Source organism: Manis javanica, chromosome 7 (genome assembly GCF_040802235.1).
Source record: "Manis javanica isolate MJ-LG chromosome 7, MJ_LKY, whole genome shotgun sequence".
Classification (NCBI taxonomy): domain Eukaryota; kingdom Metazoa; phylum Chordata; class Mammalia; order Pholidota; family Manidae; genus Manis; species Manis javanica.
The window spans coordinates 42,943,545-42,964,741 of record NC_133162.1 but is presented as its reverse complement, the minus strand read 5'-3'; the positions used below and the strand labels follow the sequence as shown (position 1 = coordinate 42,964,741).

Below are 21,197 nucleotides of genomic sequence, written 5' to 3'. Positions count from 1 at the left end.
GTGTACAGAGTTCCTGGGTACCTATCCCCTACCAGATCCTTTCCTTTTCCTTCTGCCTGTGAGCTGGGATGGAGGCAGGGATAGGGTCCTGCTTGGTCATGGCTCTACCACTTTGCTCTTTTCTGTGTGGTCTTCTCGTTCCCCAGGTGTAGGTGGTTTGTTCTACAGCCTTCAATGCATTTTCAGGATTAGGTGCATTTGCTGTCGTTACTTCCTTTGTGTGTGGGGGGCTGGGGTGGGGTGGGGATTTCTGTCTTCCCTTTCTATTCCACCATCTTGAGACTTCTCCTAAAGGACTATTTTTTTCCATCTCATAGTAAGTCTGAAAGGTGTTTCATGTCACAAAACCTTAATTTTACCTTTTAAATGTAAAGTAGAAATAGAACTATTATGTAAGACATTTCATCTTACAGTTAACAACTACAATGCTTTATTATATAGGTATCAAAGGATAAGATTAATATTATTAGAAGCTAACCATTATATAGTTATTTTACATAATATGATTTACATAACCTGATATATCCAAACCTCTGTAAAACCTACATTGCAGTGGAGTTTACATACATTCATAGCTTTAAAGTAGGTATTACAGTAATAATTTTGGCTCTTTGTGGACTTAAGTAATTATCTTCTCTAGAAAAGGTTGACTCAAGATACATTTCATCTCCCTTTAAAAGCCCTGAAATGTAAAAGTGCACATCACTCCGTGTTTTATTTAGAATGATCTATTCTGAGTACTTTAAAGTGCTTATCCTAAAACTGATTTGTATTAGAAATCGGCCTGTCAGGACACTGGAATGACCAAATGACAAAATTCTAGGAACTTTCCTTTTTTAGATTTTAAACCTTATTCTTTTTGTGATTATTTTGGTTTGTACAACTAGTTTCAACAAAATTATGCTGCAATGGAAACAAGGCCTCAAAAAGTATAATGTGGAATATTCCCAATTGGCCCACTTATTTAAAATCTGCTTTTACATTTGGTAAGACTGCCTTACTATTGTTTTTTTATATGGTTATCAATCTTTATGCATCAAAATATGTATTTAATTGAAGTCTACAGAAAGTAAACTTTGAAGTCCTCAAAATAAAGTAGGCAGCCAAGAACTTTATTGGTCTACCCTTAATTTTCCAAAACTCAGCATATGGTGCTGGTAATATCCAAGGACATTAGAAAAGGAATATGAAATCTATTTTATTCTGATCTGGTAACTTAACAAATGGTAATCTCTATTATTCACCCATTTTCCTCAAAGTAACCCAATAGTGTCCCCTAAAACAACAACTTTTACCATAGTGGAGTAAGTACTGCCAAGAGGAGATTGGTTCTTGTGTTGTTGGCTATGCATTAAGATGTCATTTTTCATTCTGCTCTGCCCTAGTAACCTCTACTTTGTTTATTCCTTCTCAAGTGATTTAATCATGACTGGGTGTTTGTGTTGTTTCAATATTACACTGTAATTCCTTAAAGTAGGAATCCAATGATTCTTTTAGCCCATGGGGTCCTGCACATAGTTATTCAGTTTTCAGCTACATGGCCTTAAGTGGTTATCTGGTATGGAATTTACATATAACCAGTCAACACATGGCTATGTAAGGATTTTAGATACTTCTCAGCAGCAATAAAATCACACATACACACACACATTTTAGTTCATATGTGTGTGCTTATTGCTTACAACTGTTAATATAAAAGTTATTACAAAATGATTATTTTCACCAAAGTAGACAGTTCATTGCTATATTCATCACTGCATTTACCATTTAGCTTTCCAAAGAATCCTAAAGTCACATCGTTTTTGTTTTTGTTTTTCCAATAATCCTGCTAGGTTCTTACATAGTTATGGCATTTACTTTCCCTGCTGTTTGAGTTTTCTGGTCAGTTAACTCCATGTTGGTGAGACTGGTGATAACACCACGCTTAAAGTTAATGAATGATGATGAAACTTCCAATCTTGAAGGATAGGTACTTAGGGATAGTGAGGAAACCAGTTTCCACATTTTCCATGATAGGGTCATTTATTTTAAAGTTCATCGTTAAAAAAAAAAAAGGATTGCAATTACCACTGGACTCAAAGTTCTATACAGGAATTTTTTTCTCCTTTTCATTTGTAAAAGAAAAATAGTTGATAATTATGAAACTTGAGAAGGATTTTTGTTCACTGAAAAGACTTTACCAGTCTCCATGTGGGGCTTCGTGGTGGATATCATGAAATTTTTAAGGTATATAGAGTATGTCATTTCCTGGTGAAATAGATATTTTAATTTTACATGCTAAAAACACATGGCAGTAAAGGTTAGTTTCCATCCTTTGAACCCCCATTTTATTTCTGTACTTTAAAAAATATCTAAATACTGCACTTAATATTTCTTATTAAAATAACTGGTGGAGCAAAAGGTAGGCAAGAGAAAAGAACTAGATTTTAAAAATTGGTAGAAGTATTACTTTCTTTCCAAATGAATTAGCCAAATTCTTCCTTAAATATTTAGATACTTCATAAAGAATAAAGAGCCTTATATGAACTAAGATTTTCCATAAAAAATCTAAAGGATCAATTAATGTATTTCATTAAGTTCACTGCTTTATACTACTGCACTGTATTTTCAGAAAAGAGAAAGTCTTAAGTTGCACTAATGTAAAGTTGTAGACCTCCCTTTGAAGGAAGCATATTTTGATTAAAAGTTCACCAAGTCCAAATTTTTCTACCATAATAATGTCACATTATGTCCTATGTATAAAAGAAATACGGTATTGCTACAGCTTGCATTAAAATATGAAAAATACCACACAGAAAACAAACATTTTTTAAAAAGATTTAAGATCATAAATAGGTCACAACACATTTCATAATTGAAAAAACAAACATTTTGACTTTTTAGGAAAAAGATTGTTTTAAAAAAATCAATTCCCTCATCATTGAAAGGACTTTTACATTTAAAAATTTCCAGTCTCCTAAGGCACAATATTTATTCAATATCACCACCCTGCTGTAGCAGGAATAAGAGGCAAGGTATTAGAATTAAGAGAAATAGCAAATTTTATGGACAATATCAGTAATTTAAGAAAAAGGAGAAACAGAGTAAGTGATCACTTTTGTTATGTAGGGCTTTCTGTTAAAAACATTTTTTTAGATCAAAGTATTTTTAAACTCTAATAGATTTAATTCAATACAGAGGAGCTATGAGAGAAGATGGGGATTGGTAAAATATAGTATACTTTAAAAAGGACTGGGGAGGGGCAAATGTGTAGAACCCAGATTAGAGGCTAGTTTATTCCTTGTCTTCAGGCAGATCCAGAAAAGACAACAGACTAGGGAACATAATACCTAGGTACATATTCTAAGGCATCTGTTCCTTAATGAGATAGCCCTTCTAGCCTCCCACCTACCAACTGAGATGTAGTGAAATACTAAGAACTTTTTGGCTGGATAAAAAAAATTGACCTGCACTTTGCTTTGTCCTCTGTGATAATGACTTTGAGATTTTAATGTACAGTGTGGTGATTTAGTGTTAATTTTAAAAGGAAAAACTCCACAAAGTTAGTGACTGTCCACAGAAGAAAACATGGGATGAGGTTCATGGCTGAATCAATCATGGAGTGTTACTCAATTGTAAACTCTTGAAAGTTAAGACTGGGAAATGTGTGTGTGAAACACATCAGAGTACAACAAGAGAGGAAGGGAAGCCTGTTTGTCATTCCAATTCTGACAAGGTGCATGGTCTTCGAAATTCTTGTCCACGTTCATGCAGCCATTTATTGGATACTGTGGGAGAGGAAAAAAATTTTTTTTCACTAACTAGTATTTAATTAACGTCTAAGAGCTGGACCTACAACAAAGTTTCTAAGTGGGCTAAAATCTCAAGACCCAAACCAGATAAAGGCAGATACTACTTACTTAAGCAGTCTTTTAAAAACTTCACTAAATATTGGAAACATATTAGATTTTTTACATATGTGTGTACATTTGAGAGCCTGTATATGCATTTCCTGATGTTTAATATAAGTACAGAAATTAAACACAAATGGAATTAAGATGTAGGTACAGATAGCATAGAATATTGTACTTCCTGTGTGCAAAATACAACCTCTAATGCAAAAACATTTTAACAATGAACATAAAGTCACCACTCTAAAGGAGCAACACTATTTCCAGGTGCTCAAGTTTCCATGGTTCCCAGATACTGTTTTTTAATGTCCCTGGTCCCTAATATGCCTGGAAAGCTACTGCTCTATCTGCAGGTAAAAATTAAGCTTTGAAAAAGCCTCCCCAAATGTAAGGCATCACCATCTTCTGTTTACGTCTTTGTATTAGTATGTACTACACTAATCCACCCATTAGTGTGTCTATCAGAGACAACAGTGACTCCCTGTGGGGAAGATACTATCTTATTCAACTTTTGGGTCAGCTAGTGTTTCAAGTGGAAGTAGAGTTAAAACTTCTGATCTGTTGAAAGCAAATTTATATTAAGATCAGAAACGTGCATGGTTGAATCCCATTCAATGTGAAAGTCACCGTGGGAGTTTTCATTTTCTTTTTAAGACACAGGTGTAATAACTTCAAAATGAGATAAAGATCATTTTATCCTAAGCTTATAGGAAATATTTACCCCATTTGTTTCCAACTAGTACTGGACAGGCTGCATGTCGTGTACTATAATCTCCTTCTCCACTGGCAAACAGATTATACCAGAAAACAGCAGTTCCCTGTGAAGAATACAAAATTGTCCCCAAATAAAACATCAGGTTACTTTTTATAGTAATTAAACTTTCCTCTGTTACTGTAGAAGCACTCTTCTATGGCAGCATTATATCTTCCTCTAATATAATTTTAATATGATTATATCACACAATTTTGGTGACCACATGAAAATGTTAATACCATAAAGTTGCTTAACACAAAAAGGACATTACTAAAACAAGTCTAACAAATCTTATAATAGCAAGATGGAGGGGCAAACATCATAGGGTACCCATTTTAGAAACAAAAACATTAATCCATGGCTGGTCATTACTTCTAGGTGCTCACAGTAAGTTGTGCCATTAAAATATCTAAAATTTTACCTAGTGATAATGTAGTCCTTAAGTATACAACTTTAAAATGTAATTTGTTAATTAAATCATGAAATAAAGGTATAGCTCTTCCTCAGGGAAAATAGACCCCAAAAACTAAAACAACAGAGTTTACCTTTTTGGGCCAAACACTAGCTCCTACTTCAGGAAAAACAGTGGCTCCTCCTGCTGACACATCACTCATCTGTAAGGGACGAGAGTATTATTAAAATGCTGCTAGAATAAAGTTAAACATGCCACTGCAAGGAGGATATGGCACTGAACACCAGGTATGAGAATATCTGGCTTTCTATTACATACTGGTTTGTGCATGCTACTCAGTTTTTAAAAAGCAAAATATGCTGTTTAGGTTTACATACTTAAGTAAAAAATATATATTCATATACATAAAGCAAAGGAAGGATAAAGTCAGGGAGATATAAACACTTCTGTTATAGCCAGAGGCAAAAAGAGATGATTTAAAAAATGTTAAGTAATACAGGAGTATAAATATGTATTTTATTGTACTAGAATATATAATCTCCACAGGGGCAGGAATTTTCATCTGTTCCTTGCTGAACTTTAGTGTATAGAATAGTACCTAAAGAATAGGTGCTCAATAAATATTTAAATAAATTAATTTAAAATAGAAATCAATGCCAAGAGAAAAACTAAAATCAGTTTTGTCATTTCTGATAATAAGGAACTGACAGAATAAACACAAACCTTCCAAATTAACTGAAGCAGCACACACAAAATGAGGCAAAGGAATAGATCATATAGTGAAGATTTTTTTCAAAAGCAACATACATAGAATGTATAGACAGAATGTGTAATTGTGTCACAAAGTAAATCCCAACCGTATGCTATTATATCCAAGGAGTCACATCTAAAACCAAGTGACTCACAAACAGAAAACAAAAAGGTAAGATTTGCCAGGCAAATGCAAAAGAAAACAAAAACAGGGTTTGAATTTAGTACCAGACACAGTTTAAATCAAACAGAAGCATTGGATAAAGAAGGGTATTTTATCCTTATATAATTAGTAACAAAGAGCTAACTGCTCTTAAGCAATGACAAAACTAACTTCAGAGAAATTAAAAAGCTGTGCTATATGGCTCATCTGGGAATAGTATTTAAATAGAAAAGAAGAATACTAATCTAATAAAAATGCTACATAATCAATTTAACATATATCTGATATTTATGGATATCTCACCAAATAATATAGCATCAGTATTTATAAAAGCAAAGAAATGGAAGAAACAGTTATAGCCAAAAACAAATGTTTAATGGCTATTGAGCATCTGAAAAGATCATCAATCTCTCTAATAAGAGAAATGCAAATTAAAATCAAGGTAACTGCCAATCTCATATGTGAAAGAGGTACAGATTAAAAAGTTGGACAAACTTCACATGGAAAGGTGATATATAAATTGGTATAATCTGTGGAGAGCTCATCTCTAGAAAGTATACAAGTATACTTCACAGTATGAATTTTGTATAATCTATCAACTTCTCTTGTTTCCCTTGTGTGATAATTCACTCATTTTATTTTACCTTACGCATTCTTAAAACCTCTTTAATCCTAAATCCTTTTTTAACAGCATCTTGAATTTTTTTTTTAAAGTATCCTAGATCCTTTTGGAAATGAGGAGTTGTGAGACGAGGGTTTGGATATAGGGAAGGAGGAAAAGGAATGGAGGCAATAGAGTAAAAGACAACAGGAGCAGGGAGTGAGATAAAACATGGAAAAAAAGATGCCATTTCATCTAATTCAAATAGGGGCAGGGGATAGAAAGAGCAATGAATTAAAAATTAAGTCTATATATGAAATACATATTTTTAAGTTAACAAAGGTTATATATAACATTGTAGGAGATATTTTCCAAATATATGTCCTGGTCTACATACTCTTTTTATATAATACTGACATTCCTCTTGAGTGGTAGCGTCTATGACCCTTTCCCCTTGGACCCTGGCAGAACTTTGTAATTGCCTCAATTAAATATAGAAGTGACACTGTATCTGACTTCTGAGTGTAGGTAATAAAAATGCCATCCACTTCTGCCTTGTTTTCGGGGGATACTTGTTCTCGCAATCCAATTACCATACTGTAAGGAAGCCCTTAGGAGAATATAGATACTGTGGCAAACAGTCTGCTTCAACATCAACCTTCGAGATAACCCCAGTGCCAAACATGATGTAGCTGCAAAGGCATGAGAGATCTAGAGCAAAAGCCACAAGTGAAGAAGCCCAGTCAACCACACAACCATGAGAGACAATAAAACTGTTATTTTAAATCATTCAGTTTTGGGGTAAAATGTTACGCAGCAAGAGATAACAGGCAAATATTGTGACCAAACCTTAATTTTTTCTATATGAACATATAAATAATTAAAAAGTATACTGTTTTGAAACTTTAATGACTATGAAAATGGTTACCTTTGATGGGCTTCCAGGGTGCTGTGGGGGTAAATGGAGGTTTGCACCCAGAATTTACAGAATTTCTCACCTGGCCTTAGTCCATTATGTTTACCACAGCAGAGCCTCCGGTCCATCCGGCGCAAGGGGTGGAGAGAAAATGGCCATTCTCTCCTCCATTCCTGGTATGAAATTGGTCTGGTGTTTGCCAGTCACCAGGGACCCGCCCAGAAGGGGTGGGTGGGGGAGGGAAGCGCACTGCAACCAGAGGGGATGGACAGTGCACAGCCTGGCTAGCAAACCTGAGCAAGCTGTGAGAAACAGACCCATTGCCCTACTTCAGTTTCACTAAATTCGTAAGTAACTTGTTCCAGGTGGGAAACTACAGGTGCTATGATGTTATTTCTTGATCTGAGGCTGATTATACCAGATGTGTTCACTTTGTGAAAATTTATCATTATATACTTATGATTTGTACACTACACAGAAGTGCTTCTATACTTCAAAATAAAAACAACTGTTTTCAAGTAAGGAGTCTACTAGTAAATTTTAAGTTTCTTCTTCAGGTTGTAATATTACAATCAGAAAGTGTTAAAAATAAAAAAACAAAATTTCACATACTCAGTTGTAAAACATTCAAACTAGGATATTATATAAAAGCAAAGCAGAATAAACATGTGAACACATCAAAATAAATGAGTCACATGACAAATTTCAACTTAAAAGTATAAATTTTATCTACTATAACTTACGTAGAATAGCCATGTAGCAATTCTATTTCCTGTCCCCAGCTCTTTGAAAGCATCTGGCTCGTCTTTCTGTAAATAAAGCAGAACTAATTCAGTGGTGTAAGATTCAGTAATGCAAGTTCTGCAGTGGGAGCTACAAACATCTGTGATGTGCTGAAGGTATGCCAAAGACAACCCAATAGGTTCCTTTACAATGTTCAGTGCACTGTATACAGCAGGCAATCAAATACCTGTTGCTGTTGATTTGTACACTGAATACTTTTGATAATACTTTTTAAGTATTATGATAAGACCACTGGGGGGAAAAAAAAGTCCAGATTTGTTAGCCTAAATAATGAGAACCAATATCTATTCAGATTATTTAAAAACTCAAGACCTATAGTTCTAGCTTCTGTAAAAATAAGACATGAGTTTTAGCTACATTCATGAAGTATATTTTCCACGGGTAAAAAATTTATCTTGAAATTTACTTTAAACTCATGATCCATTCAAATGTATACTGCTACTATGATTGTCTTTCTTTTGGACAGTCATCACTTTAATCTGGCTGGAGAATTCACATCTGGCTATTTAAGTTTAAATTAAAATACAGCTTCTTTGCATTCTCTGAGAAAAATTTATACACATTTTTAATAAAGTCCAGTTCCAAACTGGAAACTACTCACATGTCCTTTAAAAGGTGAATAACTAAACAATCTGAGGTATGGATACACCACAGAAACACACTATTGCAAGAACTTGAATGAACCTCAAGGGAATTATGCTGAGTGGAAAGAGACAATCTGAAAAGAATACATAGTGTATATAACATTTGTGAAATAAAAGTTACACAGAGTAACAGTGGCTATCAGCAGTTAGGGATAGGAAGCAGAAGGGGATGTGCAGTAGTAAGACATCACGGCAAGGAAGCCTTGTTTGTGATAGTGCAGTTATGTATACTGGCTGTGGCTCAAGTTTCACAAAGCTACACGTAATGAAGCACAGATGCACAGTGCAAATATGACTGGTGGAGTAGAGTAAGCTCTGTGGCTTACTGTCACTCCCAGTTTCCTGCTTTTGACAGTGTTATTACAGTTATGCAAGATGTTAACACTGCAGGAGGCTGAGGAGGGGTTCACAGGGCCTCCCTGTTCATTTATTTCCAACTTTCTAGAAAACTGTATTATTCAAAATAAAAAACTAAGAAAATTTATTTACACTTATGTCAGGGCTTGAACTGTTGTCTTTCCCATCATCTAAAATCCTCAGACATTTTAAATAATTGAAAGTAGAAGGAAAAGAGACCAAAAACACATTCTTTTCTGTCCTACACAGAAACAGTCTAGGATTCTGGGATGAAGCCTGTCAAGAGCTGTACCAAATACAGATTGTGACTTCTTTCAAAAGAACATACCCTTATTAAAAATGGTAACAGATCAAGAAGTTTATTAAAATATATGGTATGTTCCTTAGAATTCATATAATTACAGTAAAGCTTAAATTAAGATTTGGTAATATCACAATTTATAGCTCATTATCTTAAGTAAAAAAATGTCCAATATTTATTAATCTTAAGGAAAGTACTTGGGCAAGGACAGCTTTCTTAGCAAACTGCTTTGATGTTATTTATTCTCCAGTTTCTTTATATCTATTTTACACTTTTTATGTTTCTGTCTCTCAAAGTGCATTATTGTAATTTCTTCAGATCTATTTGCAAATTCACTAATTTACTTTATCTTTCTCTAATCTGTTTCCACTTATCCTTTAAATTTTAAATTTCAACAATTACTTTTTTTACCTAGAGCTTCTATTACTATTTTTCAAATATGTTAAGTCATTTTGAGTTTAATTTTTATCCTTTTATTTAAAAACTATAATTTTATATTAATTTTTATCCTTTTACTTTAAATACATAGTTATTTTATATTCTATAATTTGACATTCATGTATCTAGCATTCTGGTGGTGTCTAAATCTTTAAATTTGTTGGTTGTTCCAGTCTCACCAATGGTACCTTACCACCAGTTAATTTTGTTTAAAAATGAGTTCATATTTAGCTGAACTTAATCTTTAAAATTCCTGAGGTACTAGAATGAAGATGCTGCTTCTTTAGGGAGAAACAAAGTTTGCTTCTGCCAGGTACCAAGGAGCACTGCTAAATTGAAAAATTTTAAATCAATTTTTCCTCTTCCAGGGTAGTTAAAATTACAATCTGATTCATGTGCCAGCAGGACAATGCTTACAAAGTCCCAGAAGCAGCTCCCCATATACATCACACTCCAGACACGAACGCAAAATGCACCTCTCCTTCAGCCTCTTAACTCAAGACACATTATTTTCAGGGCTATTCTTTCTCTCTCTGAAAGTGTGAACTTTCACAGATTTAGGTTTATGCAGGGGTCTCAGGTTCAGGAGCCTACACTGTGGCAGGTTCTCTCACACAGCTGTTAATACTCAAAACTCTAAGATTCCTGGAGGTATATGCATCTAGCCTCAGCTTTTTTAACCCCCTTTAATAGTCTCTAGGTTTTTCTTGTTCAACTTGCCTTTGGGAACTTCCTTACTTTCTTCCATGTTCAGCAATCCATTTAGAAGTATCTTATGTTCTTTTACTGTGTATCTAGATGTTTTTTAATTCCTAAAAAAGGCTTTACAGAGTATTTATTCCACCATGTTCCACAAATTCCAAATAGGCCACAAATTTTTAATACTCTAAAAGAACAAAATTTATGTCATGTTTAAGCTTCCAAAGACTCTTACTTTTTTTTTTACTTACCCGTGCAAAATCAAAATGTGGTTCATACTGTCCTCCCACTCCATAATTTGCTACCTGAAGGAGAGAAACACAAAGCATGAATGAAAAAACAATCAAGATTACTGTAATTTAAAAAATCTATAAGCCCCATTTTGAGAAGCAAAGCATTTTAAATCAATGAGAATTCCTAAGGAACCAAGGATGAAAAACTTTCAAGGAAAGCTATTACATGCTATTTTAGAACCTTAGTTAATATGCTTTTCTTTAGCAAATGTTTGGGGAACACAGTTTTCCCTAATACATAAGTTAAACTCATTAGAATGAAAAATTTTAGAATTACGATTTTCTAGAATTAGAATTTTGGGATTTCTACTGTTAATTTTTACTAAACACTTTCCTTTAGATTTAAATCAAAACTCATGTTTTCCAAAGCTAAAATGCTGGCAAACTCCCAATCTCCTTTAATAAAATCCTTTTACCTACATATTTTTTTTCTTACTAGAGGAAAAAAGTGACAAAGTTAACACCAACTTACTTATTCCTGCTGGAGGGGCCTACCAACCTCAGTTGGCTATAACAATGTCCCAGTGTGAAGCAGCAAAGGGAAGTAAAAAAAAAAACATTTGGTCTGGGTTCAAGTTCCAGCTTTCTTAGTTACAATATGTAACTTTGGATACAGTCTCAGTTTTCTTATTTGTAAAATAAAGAGAATGAAACCTTACGAAACTTCTTCCCAATATGACAAATTGCCAAGAAAATGAAAGGAGAATATAATTTAAAGAGCACTGCTGATTAAATGAAGGGAGAACATAATTTTAAAAGTGTCCACAGCAAAGTCCAAGTCCTATGTAAATTACTATTATTATGGATATTTAATTCTTATGTTGCAGACACCTCGGGTTGGATCAGCCTATTAAGTAGAAATATATCAAGGAGCATGGAAGACTCTGTGAAGGTTTGGCAGATGAGAATAAATACAGATTAGGAAAGAAAAAGGCACATTCAAGAATTTTTAATAATCAGATGAATATCAAGGAAATTATAGATTGCCATGGAATAAATGACAATTAAGCAAATTTAAATACAGGCAGTCCATGGAATAAATGACAATTAAGCAAATTTAAATACAGGCAGTCTTGCTTTCTACAATTCCAAGCTGCCCAAATCTCTAATACCGCAATTTAGCTAACCATTAACACCAGACCCCCAACAATGCAGCTGATAACTCAGTTACCATGGTAACTGAATTGTAATTAAGCAAAGGACAAAAAAGAAGTTATTAAGTATAAAAGCTGCTGCTAGCTGTTAGGTCCACAAATCACTGTGTAAATAGTTGCACTTATCAATGACCATGTCATTTCTCTCAAAATCCGTCAGTGATTGCTCACTGCACACCTGTTATTCAGTTCATGCACAGACAGCAAACCAGGTAACTGTATTGCCTCCTGGTGAAAACCCATGTGATATTTTACAAAAATGGCTAATGGAAAGGGAATTGGCCAACAAAGATAAAGTACAACAGAGAAAGGGAAAGTGAAAATGCTGTAAGTGAATTCAAATCAAACTTCAATGGAGATACAGAAGAAACAGCTGACAAAGGGAATGCCTCCACTTTTGCTATTCAAGAAATTCTAGATAGGCAGCCAGAGGAACTTGGTGAAGACAAAACTTACTAACATAAGGAGAGTGACTGTGGTGAGAAGGATGAAGATATCATGGAGGAAAGTGACATTGGGGAAAAATCTTCACAATAAAAGATCCCTTAGTAAAAAACTGAAAGCACAAAACAATAAAATGTTGAAAGCTAATTCAAACTTAGAAGTACTACTATTTGCAAAGGCAGAGAAAAGATACTCTATCATAAGTTTCACCAATGAGAAGAAGGAAAAGTAATGTTTAAACTATTCTGGTTAAGTGTTTACAAAGAAATAAAACACATTAGTTATCAGTATTTCTAATATTTTAAATTACCAAGACAATTTATTAGAGAAGAATAGTTTTTTCAAAACATAATGCTGGGACAACTGAATATCCACATGAAAAGAATATAGTTGAACCTCTAGAATCTCATACACAAGAACTGATTCAAAATGGATCAAAGACCTGAATCTAAGAGGAAAAACTATAACACTTCTGGGAAAAAACATAGGTGTAATCTGTGTAAATGTGGAACTTTGGATTAGGCAATGGTTTCTTAAACACCTAAACCACAAGCAACCAGGAAAAAAAATAGACTTATCAGACTTCATCAAAATTAAAAATTTGTACCAAAGGATACCATCAAAATAGTGAAAGACAACTCACAGAATGGGAGAGAATATTTCTAAACCATCTATCTGATAAGGGTGTGGTAACAGAACAGATAAAAAACTTACAATTCAACAATGAAACAACAAATAACCCTATTAAGAACTGGGCAAGGAAGTTGAAATTTTTTCAAAGAACATACATAAATGGCCAATAAGCACATGAAAAGATGCTCATCATTAGCCATCAGGGAAATGCAAAGGAAGCCCATAATGAGACAGCACTTCAAACCCATTAGAATGGCTGTAATAAAAAAAAATGGAAAAGAACAAGTTTGGGAGCCCTCACACATTGCCAATGGGATTGTAAAATGGCGCAGCCATTTGGGAAAACAGTTTGGCAATTCCTCAAATGTACAGAATTATTGGGTCATGTGGTAACTAAGCACATCCCAAAAGAAATTTAAATGTTTTTCTTTTTACAAAAAGCTGTACATCAATGTTCACAGTAGCATTAGTCGTAATAGCTAAAAAGTGTGAACAATCCAAATGTTTTTTGACTGATAGATAAAATGTGGTAAATCCAAACAAAATATTATTTAGCCATGACAAGGAATAAAGTGCCGATATGTGCTATAACATGCATGTATCCTGAAAATATGATGTTAAATAAGCCAGATACAATGGGCCACAATTATTCCACTTACATTAAGTATCTAGAAAAGGCATGTTCATAGTAGACAGAACGTACATTAGTGGTTGCCAGGGGTACTGCAGTTGGGGAGATAGTTACTTTAAGTGTATGGGGTTTCTTTTGGGGGTGATGAAAATATCCTGGAATTAGAGAGTGGTGATGGCTGAACAACCGTGTAAATATAATGAAGTCAGGGTAAATTTTATGATATGTGAATTATATCTGAATAGAAAAGAGAAAAAAATTATTATTTTTTAAAAATACTCCCCTGGGTCATGTGATAAGCCTAGGATTGAAAAAAAGAGGCAGTGTACTTAATAAATATTAGTGTTACAAGTTTTTTTTTTTCTCTGTAAACTTGACAGTTTTTAACATTCTGACAAAAAATTTAATGGTCACAGATCATAATTTTTCCCATTGATTATTGAGATCACTTTGCATGGTTTCAGCTTGAATATCTACTTTTACAGTCCCAAACTATCAGGCAAATTGAATACTACATGCATAGTGTCAGGAAATCTCATCTGAAACATCTTTTAAAGGAATGTAAAGATAAGTTAAGGATAATGTGACAGCCTACCTGTAATTCCTCTGCTGTGGAAACATCCAGTCCCGTTAGATCTTGTATTCTCATATTAATTCGAGACACCACAGGGTTTTCATAGCCAGAGAGCCAGGCGCTAAGAACAAAAAAAATTAGTGTTACTGACAATGTTTCAATACATTGACCAGTATCAGTCATTGAAAAGGCCACAATATATGGAACAGTAAACCTTTATATATAAACATTTCGTTAGTTTGCTTGTTTGATATGATTTTTACTAATGAATGTTATAACTTTTATATTACATATTACACATATATATAAAAATATTTTATATTACATAAAAGTGTTATATATAAAACATTTAAAAGCTATTACATCCTACAGTTAGAGGTTGGGAAGGAAAAGTATAATCTTATTTATTTATGGAAAAGTATAATCTTATTTATTATAGAGTTTCTATGATATCAGTTGGATTAATATAAGAAGGCTATATAGGACTATCTACACTGAGAATTTTTAATTCTTGGAAAAATACATACTGAACTGAAAACAATTGTTCCCTCTAGGAAACGTATAGGAAATGACTGTAGTGGGGGTTATGAAGCTAAAAATCAGGGTTTTTAGCCTAACTTATATAATGCTAATATTTTATAAGGAAAAAAATTCATGTATTACTTACATATAAATTTTAAAAATAAACTTGAAAAATTTTTTAAATAAAATTTTAAAACACACCTAAGTAGGATGGCTATAATAAAAAAGATGGACAATGGCAAGTGTTGGTGAGGATGTGAAGAAACTGGAACCCTCATACATTGCTGGTAGGAATGTAAAATGATGCAGCCACTTTGGAAACAGTTAAGCAGTTACTCTTTAAAAAGTTACCATATGAGCCAGCAATTCCACTCCTAGGTACACCAAAGAAAAATTGAAACTTACGTTTACACAAAAACTTGTACACAAATGTTCATAGCAAGTATTACTGATAATGGTCAAAAAAGTGGAAATAATCCAAATGTTCATCAACTGAGGAATCAATACATAAAATGTGAGATAATTGTATGATGGATTATTCTGTCATGAAAAGGAATGAATTACTGATACATGCCACAACATGGATGAACCCTGAAAACATGTTTAGTAAGATAAGACAGACGCAAAAAGGGCACACACCATGATTCCACTTATACGAAATATCCAGGATAGGCAAATGAAGAGATACAAGTAGACTAGCTGTTGCCAGGGGGAGATGGGAATGGGCAGTGATTCCTAATGGGCACAGGATTTCATTTTGGGGTAATGAAAATGTTCTGTAATTAGGTGATGGTGATGACTGCACAAATAAAAAAACTAAAACCCAGTGATTTGTATACTTTAAAGAGTGAATTTTATGGTGTAAGAACTATAGCTCAATAAGAAAAAGCATACCAAAATTCAGCTATCTCCTTTATATACTTTTCCTGCTCTGTCAGCCTTTTTCTTTCTTCACTTCTCTTCTCACCAAGCTTTGATTCCATGAACCATCATCTCAACAACATTCTTGCTAAAAGCCTAACTTCAACTGTCTGGCAGAAACACAATGAAATGAATTTTTTTTCTCTGAGCTTATACCCCTGTCATCAAACCCTTCTGGATAAAGCCTTAAAATAGGGCATGTAAGTTCTGTTAAAAATTCATGAACGCCAACTTGAAATGGGCCCTTACTCTTACTTCCTCCTCTACTCTGCACCCCAATCCACCTCAGCCCCCCCCTTCACTTGGTAATATTTCCTTACTTCACAGAGAAAATAGAAACCTCACTATCTACTTACATTTGCATCTATTCCTTGTAATTCACTCTAGTTCTTTCATTCCAGTTTCAAAAGATTTCTCTCCATTAACTTAAGGTGGTTAATCCTCTGCCCTAGATTCTATTATCTCCTGCCATTTTAGGAACCATAAAATACTGATTAGCTCTTTTTCACTTCCCTTCTCAATAATTCCTCCCAGATAAGCCTTTAACTGGGCTTAAATCTCTCCACATGAACAAATAGATTAAAAATTCTTTGCTTCAACTGTCTCCAACTACCAACCCTTTTTTCCTCCAAGTCAGCTTTTTCAGACTCATTTCACAATCCAATCTAGCTTTAGTCCCTTATCACACCATCAAAACTGCACTTGCTAATATCATCCATAACCGTACTATGCTAAACCAAAGGAGACTTTCCAGCTCTCAGTGTCCTTGCTCTTTTAGTAACATTTCAATGCTCATCTTTCCTGAAACTCTCCTCACTCACCCATCCTCCAGCTAATCCTTTAGTTTCTCTGGCTGCTCTTAGTCTCCCTTGCAGCCTCTACTAAATTCTGCTTCTCTCCATGTGCCCCAGCAAAACATCTTCAACATGTTTCCTCTAGCCCTAAGGCTAGTGCACATGCTCTTCTCAAGTCCAGAATATTCTTTTCACTTCACAAGGTTATTGGATCATCACTTTAACATCTTCAGAGAAGCCTTCTACTCACCAGGTTGAAGTTTTTTGTTTTTGGAAGAGGAGGAGGAGGGATGAGGAAGGAGGAGGTAATTTATAATCACCACAACATGAAATTGACATCACATGCTATTAGAATTGAACCAGGATAAAGATTAAAAATTTAAATTTCTCAATGCACTTCAGAGGAAAATATATTAGCATTCTTCTTAATCTGATGGACTAGTTACCATAAAAGCATTTTTTTAATAGTAATATATTTCCAGACTGCTAAGAAATTCTCAGAAAGTCAACTATAAAATCTATAATGATCACAGCTGACAGGATTAGGAAAAAGTTCTTGTCTTAATGCTTTTGTGAAGCATTAAGAATCACATCACTTCTTTTAGCCATCAAATCAATGCACCTTTTTCACTGATAAGGCAGTTGTTTTGCTGTGGGTGCCACAATGATTAGCAAGTTTCTTCAGTAACATACATTCTACATTGTTCAAGACTGAAGTGAGTTTTCTTTCTAATTTTGCCCTCTTTTGGAGCACAGTATCTTTTCCTTTGTACAGAGCTAAGTAAATATTGTGAAATGCAGCTGTTGTAATCTTCTAAATTTAATTTCTTCACAATAAAAAGGGGACATTTTTAGAAATAAGCCTTTGTTAATACTCCCATTTTTGAAGTAGCAAGGCTTCTGAATAACTGCTCAAAACTAACTATTTTGGTACATGACCTGATACATGACACACTTGCTCTGTATTTTAGTAATTTTTTCTATCAGCTACAATTTGCCCTCAATAAGGATTAGTGTTGTAGTTCAACAATTTTTTACATATATTTTAAAATAAATTTTCATTTCACTGAACTTTTTTTCACTCATGTACCTGTGGAAGGTAATTTGCACACACATATATGCATACATATGTGTGTGAACATGAATTTTTTAAGTTACTTATACCATTAAAATAAAACTAGTTTCCAAAACTGGACAGCTACATGTAAGAGAATGAAACTGGATTACTGTCTAACTCCATACACAAAAGTAAACTTGAAATGGATCAAAGACCTGAATGTAAGTCATGAAACCATAAAACTCTTAGAAGAAAACATAGATAAAAATCTCTTGAATATAAACATGAGCAACTTTTTCCTGAACATATGTCCTTGGGCAAGGGAAAAGCAAAAATGAACAAATGGGACTACATCAAACTAAAATGTGTCTGTACAGCAAAGGACACCATCAGCAAAATAAAAAGGCGGCCTACAGTATGGGACAATATATTCGTAAATGATATGTTTCATAAGGGGTTAACATCCAAAATATATAAAGAGCTCACATGCCTCAACACCCAAAAAGCAAATAACCAGATTAAAAAATGGGCAGAGGATCTGAACAGACACTTCTCCAAAGAAGAAATTCAGATGGCCAACAGGCACATGAAAAGATGCTCCACATCACTAATCATCAGGGAAATGCAAATTAAAACCACAGTGAGGTATCACCTCACACTAGTTAGGATAGCCAGCACCCAAAGACAAGCAACAACAAATGCTGGGGAGGATGCAGAGAAAGGGGAACTCTCCTACACTGTTGGTGGGAATGTAAATTAATTAGTTCAACCATTGTGGAAAGCAATATGGGGTTCCTCAAAAGACTAAAAATAGAAATACCATTTGACCCAGGAATTCCACTCCTAGGAATTTACCTGAAGAAAACAAGATCCCTGATTCAAAGAGACATATGCCCCCCTATGTTTATCGCAGCACTTTTTACAACAGCCAAGAAATGGAAGCAACCTAAGTGTCCATCAGTAGATGAATGGATAAAGATGTGGTACATATACACAATGGAATATTATTCAGCCATAAGAAGAAAACAAATCCTACCATTTGCAACAACATGGATTGAGCTAGAGGGTATTATGCTCAGTGAAATAAGCCAAGTGGAGAAAGGTAAGTACCAGATGATTTCACTCATTTGTGGAGTATAACAACAAGGCAAAAACTGAAGGAACAAAACAGCAGCAGACTCACAGAACCCAAGAAGGGACAAGCAGTTACCAAAGAGAAAAGGGGTGGGGAGGGTGGGCAGGGAGGAAGGGAGAAGAGGATTAAGGGGTATTATGATTAGCACACATAATGTAAGGAGTTCATGGGGAAGGCAGTATAGCACAGAGAAGACAAGTAGTGACTCTATAGCATCTTACTACACTGATGGACAGTGACTGTAATGGTGTATGTGGGGGTGGGGACTTGATAATAGCGGTGAATGTAGTAACCACAATATTCCTCATGTGAAACCTTCATAAGAATGTATATCAATGATACCTTAACAAGAAATAAAAATAAATAAAAATTCGTCTACAAGGACAACTAGGAAGAACAATTTGTCTTACATAATTATAGAAAACCTCTTCTAGATTGAGAACAGCACCTACAGTTAGTTGAAGGATTTGATGAGGCTATCTAGTCTTTTCTTCATCTGTTAATCTTACATTGCCATGGCTCACTACCACAGCTCCAGGCATGTCCGCTTCCACAAGAGCACTAGTGTCCAGGATAACGTCTGTCAAAACATTACTGCTGGATGTCGTTGACTGAGTACCCAAACCTGCTTGCAATCTTTCAGTAACTCTCACTCTCCACTCTGCACAATCTTGGTATCAAAGTAACTATCAACAATCTTAAGAATATATTCTTCTATACAATGCCTCTATACTCTCTGAAGAATAGGCATACACCTTCATTCCAGCCTCTCTCCATTTCCTAACTGCTAGAACTGTATCTTCAGAGAAAATCTGCTTTCCTTCACCCAGCTGTGGAAATGCTGCCCTCCCCATGTAGCAGGATAGTTGCTTCAGTGTCATGACCTTTTCAGTACAGTGACATCTGCCGGCACATTACCTACCACAGCCTAGATAATCTACTACCAGTCCTCTACCCCATTCCCAGTTGCTGCAGGGATCACAATACCCTATCCTGGTGGGAAACCTTTTTATTTTTAGCCTGTCACCTCAAAAGACTGAGGTTCTTTCTCCTCTTCTTTCCAAGTGGGAAGAAATACCTTGTCTGCAGACACTCTTAACATCTCCTTTGATGTAAGGAAATAAAATGTTCTTTACAAAAAGCAGTCAAACTTGTGGTACCTTTGATATCTACAGGACCACAGTCAATTTGTTGGGCACTTGCTGGATGCTACCATGGGAATCACCACAGTGGGCCAGGAGGGTGGAGGATAGGGGCAGCTATACTGCCAGAACCATCCTGGGCTTCTTACGGCCCTCCATTAATCTCAGAGCTAACTGCCTGCAGCCTGAAGCACATCACGGAAAGGCAAACTTCATGCACCTAAAGTGGAGAAGGCAGCTGCTCCTGGATTGTTTCATATCTTTATAGTATTTATCACAGTAATTGCACATTTAATTCATTTGATTAAGGTAAGATATCCTCATTCCACTACCAGTTGCAAAGACATAAATTCTGCCTGGTTTTGCTTATCACTATATCTGCAGAACATATTTTAGTGTCTGGCATATAGTAAATAATAAATATTTGCTGAATAAATGAATGAGTGAATCCTGAAGACTTATAATTATTTGGTGATTTCCTGCATATTTATAGGGACTGGCAAAAATTACCTCAGTGTACCAGAAATACGAAGAATCCAAGAATTTTATTGTTATAAAGGATATAGGTGATAGACAGACTAAGAACTTACTTCATCCAATTCTGACCAAGTTCCCAGTAGAACTAATCTGGCATGTCAACGTATCTGTATTTTCTGCTGGCAAAAATTTGATAGATTTTTGAACTTTATAAGCAACCAACTACTGACTTGATTTTTATAGTTAACTGCAACTCAAGATTGGCAAGTGTTCTAATTAAGTTTCAAACTAAGTACATCTTGATAATTGTTCCTGTACCATCCTGGAATTTCTTACCCAAATAGAATCTGTCTTCTACTTCTAGTATCTTCAAATTTCTTCCCTGCCACCACCAATTTTTAAGCATCTCTTCTTACCTTTTTCTTTTGTAATTTGATAGAAGCATTGTCCTTCAGCCTTATGGAGGCCAGCTCTTCTATCTGTGCTTTTGATTCTACCGTAATTCCACAGGCCTTACTCTAGCAGTTATTGCCTCCCTTTTTATTTTTAATTTTTTCCTTAACAATGCTTACTTGCTCTTCAGCCAGAAGTCTCCTGCTACTAAAAACACCCTCTCTTTTGCCATTTTAATAATAACCATTCCAATCCTTCACTTTACACTTTAAAAATTATAAAAGAAATGCTTGCTATA

General features: G+C 34.7%; 1 protein-coding gene across 2 annotated transcripts in view; it reads right to left on the bottom strand.

Annotated features, from left to right (window-relative positions):
* Nucleotides 1–211: 211 nt before the first annotated feature.
* The window catches only part of P4HA1 (prolyl 4-hydroxylase subunit alpha 1), an 82,401-nt gene continuing 61,415 nt past the window's right edge, over nucleotides 212–21,197 (bottom strand). For both annotated transcript variants that reach the window (XM_017663181.3, XM_017663180.3), the window contains exons 10-15: nucleotides 14,480–14,579; nucleotides 10,981–11,034; nucleotides 8,230–8,295; nucleotides 5,190–5,258; nucleotides 4,612–4,708; nucleotides 212–3,767 (exon numbers count right to left, since the gene is read on the bottom strand). In XM_017663181.3, coding sequence (XP_017518670.2) covers nucleotides 3,697–3,767; nucleotides 4,612–4,708; nucleotides 5,190–5,258; nucleotides 8,230–8,295; nucleotides 10,981–11,034; nucleotides 14,480–14,579 — 457 coding nt within the window. In that variant the 3' untranslated portion in view covers nucleotides 212–3,696. The remainder of the gene's footprint in view (nucleotides 3,768–4,611; nucleotides 4,709–5,189; nucleotides 5,259–8,229; nucleotides 8,296–10,980; nucleotides 11,035–14,479; nucleotides 14,580–21,197) is intronic.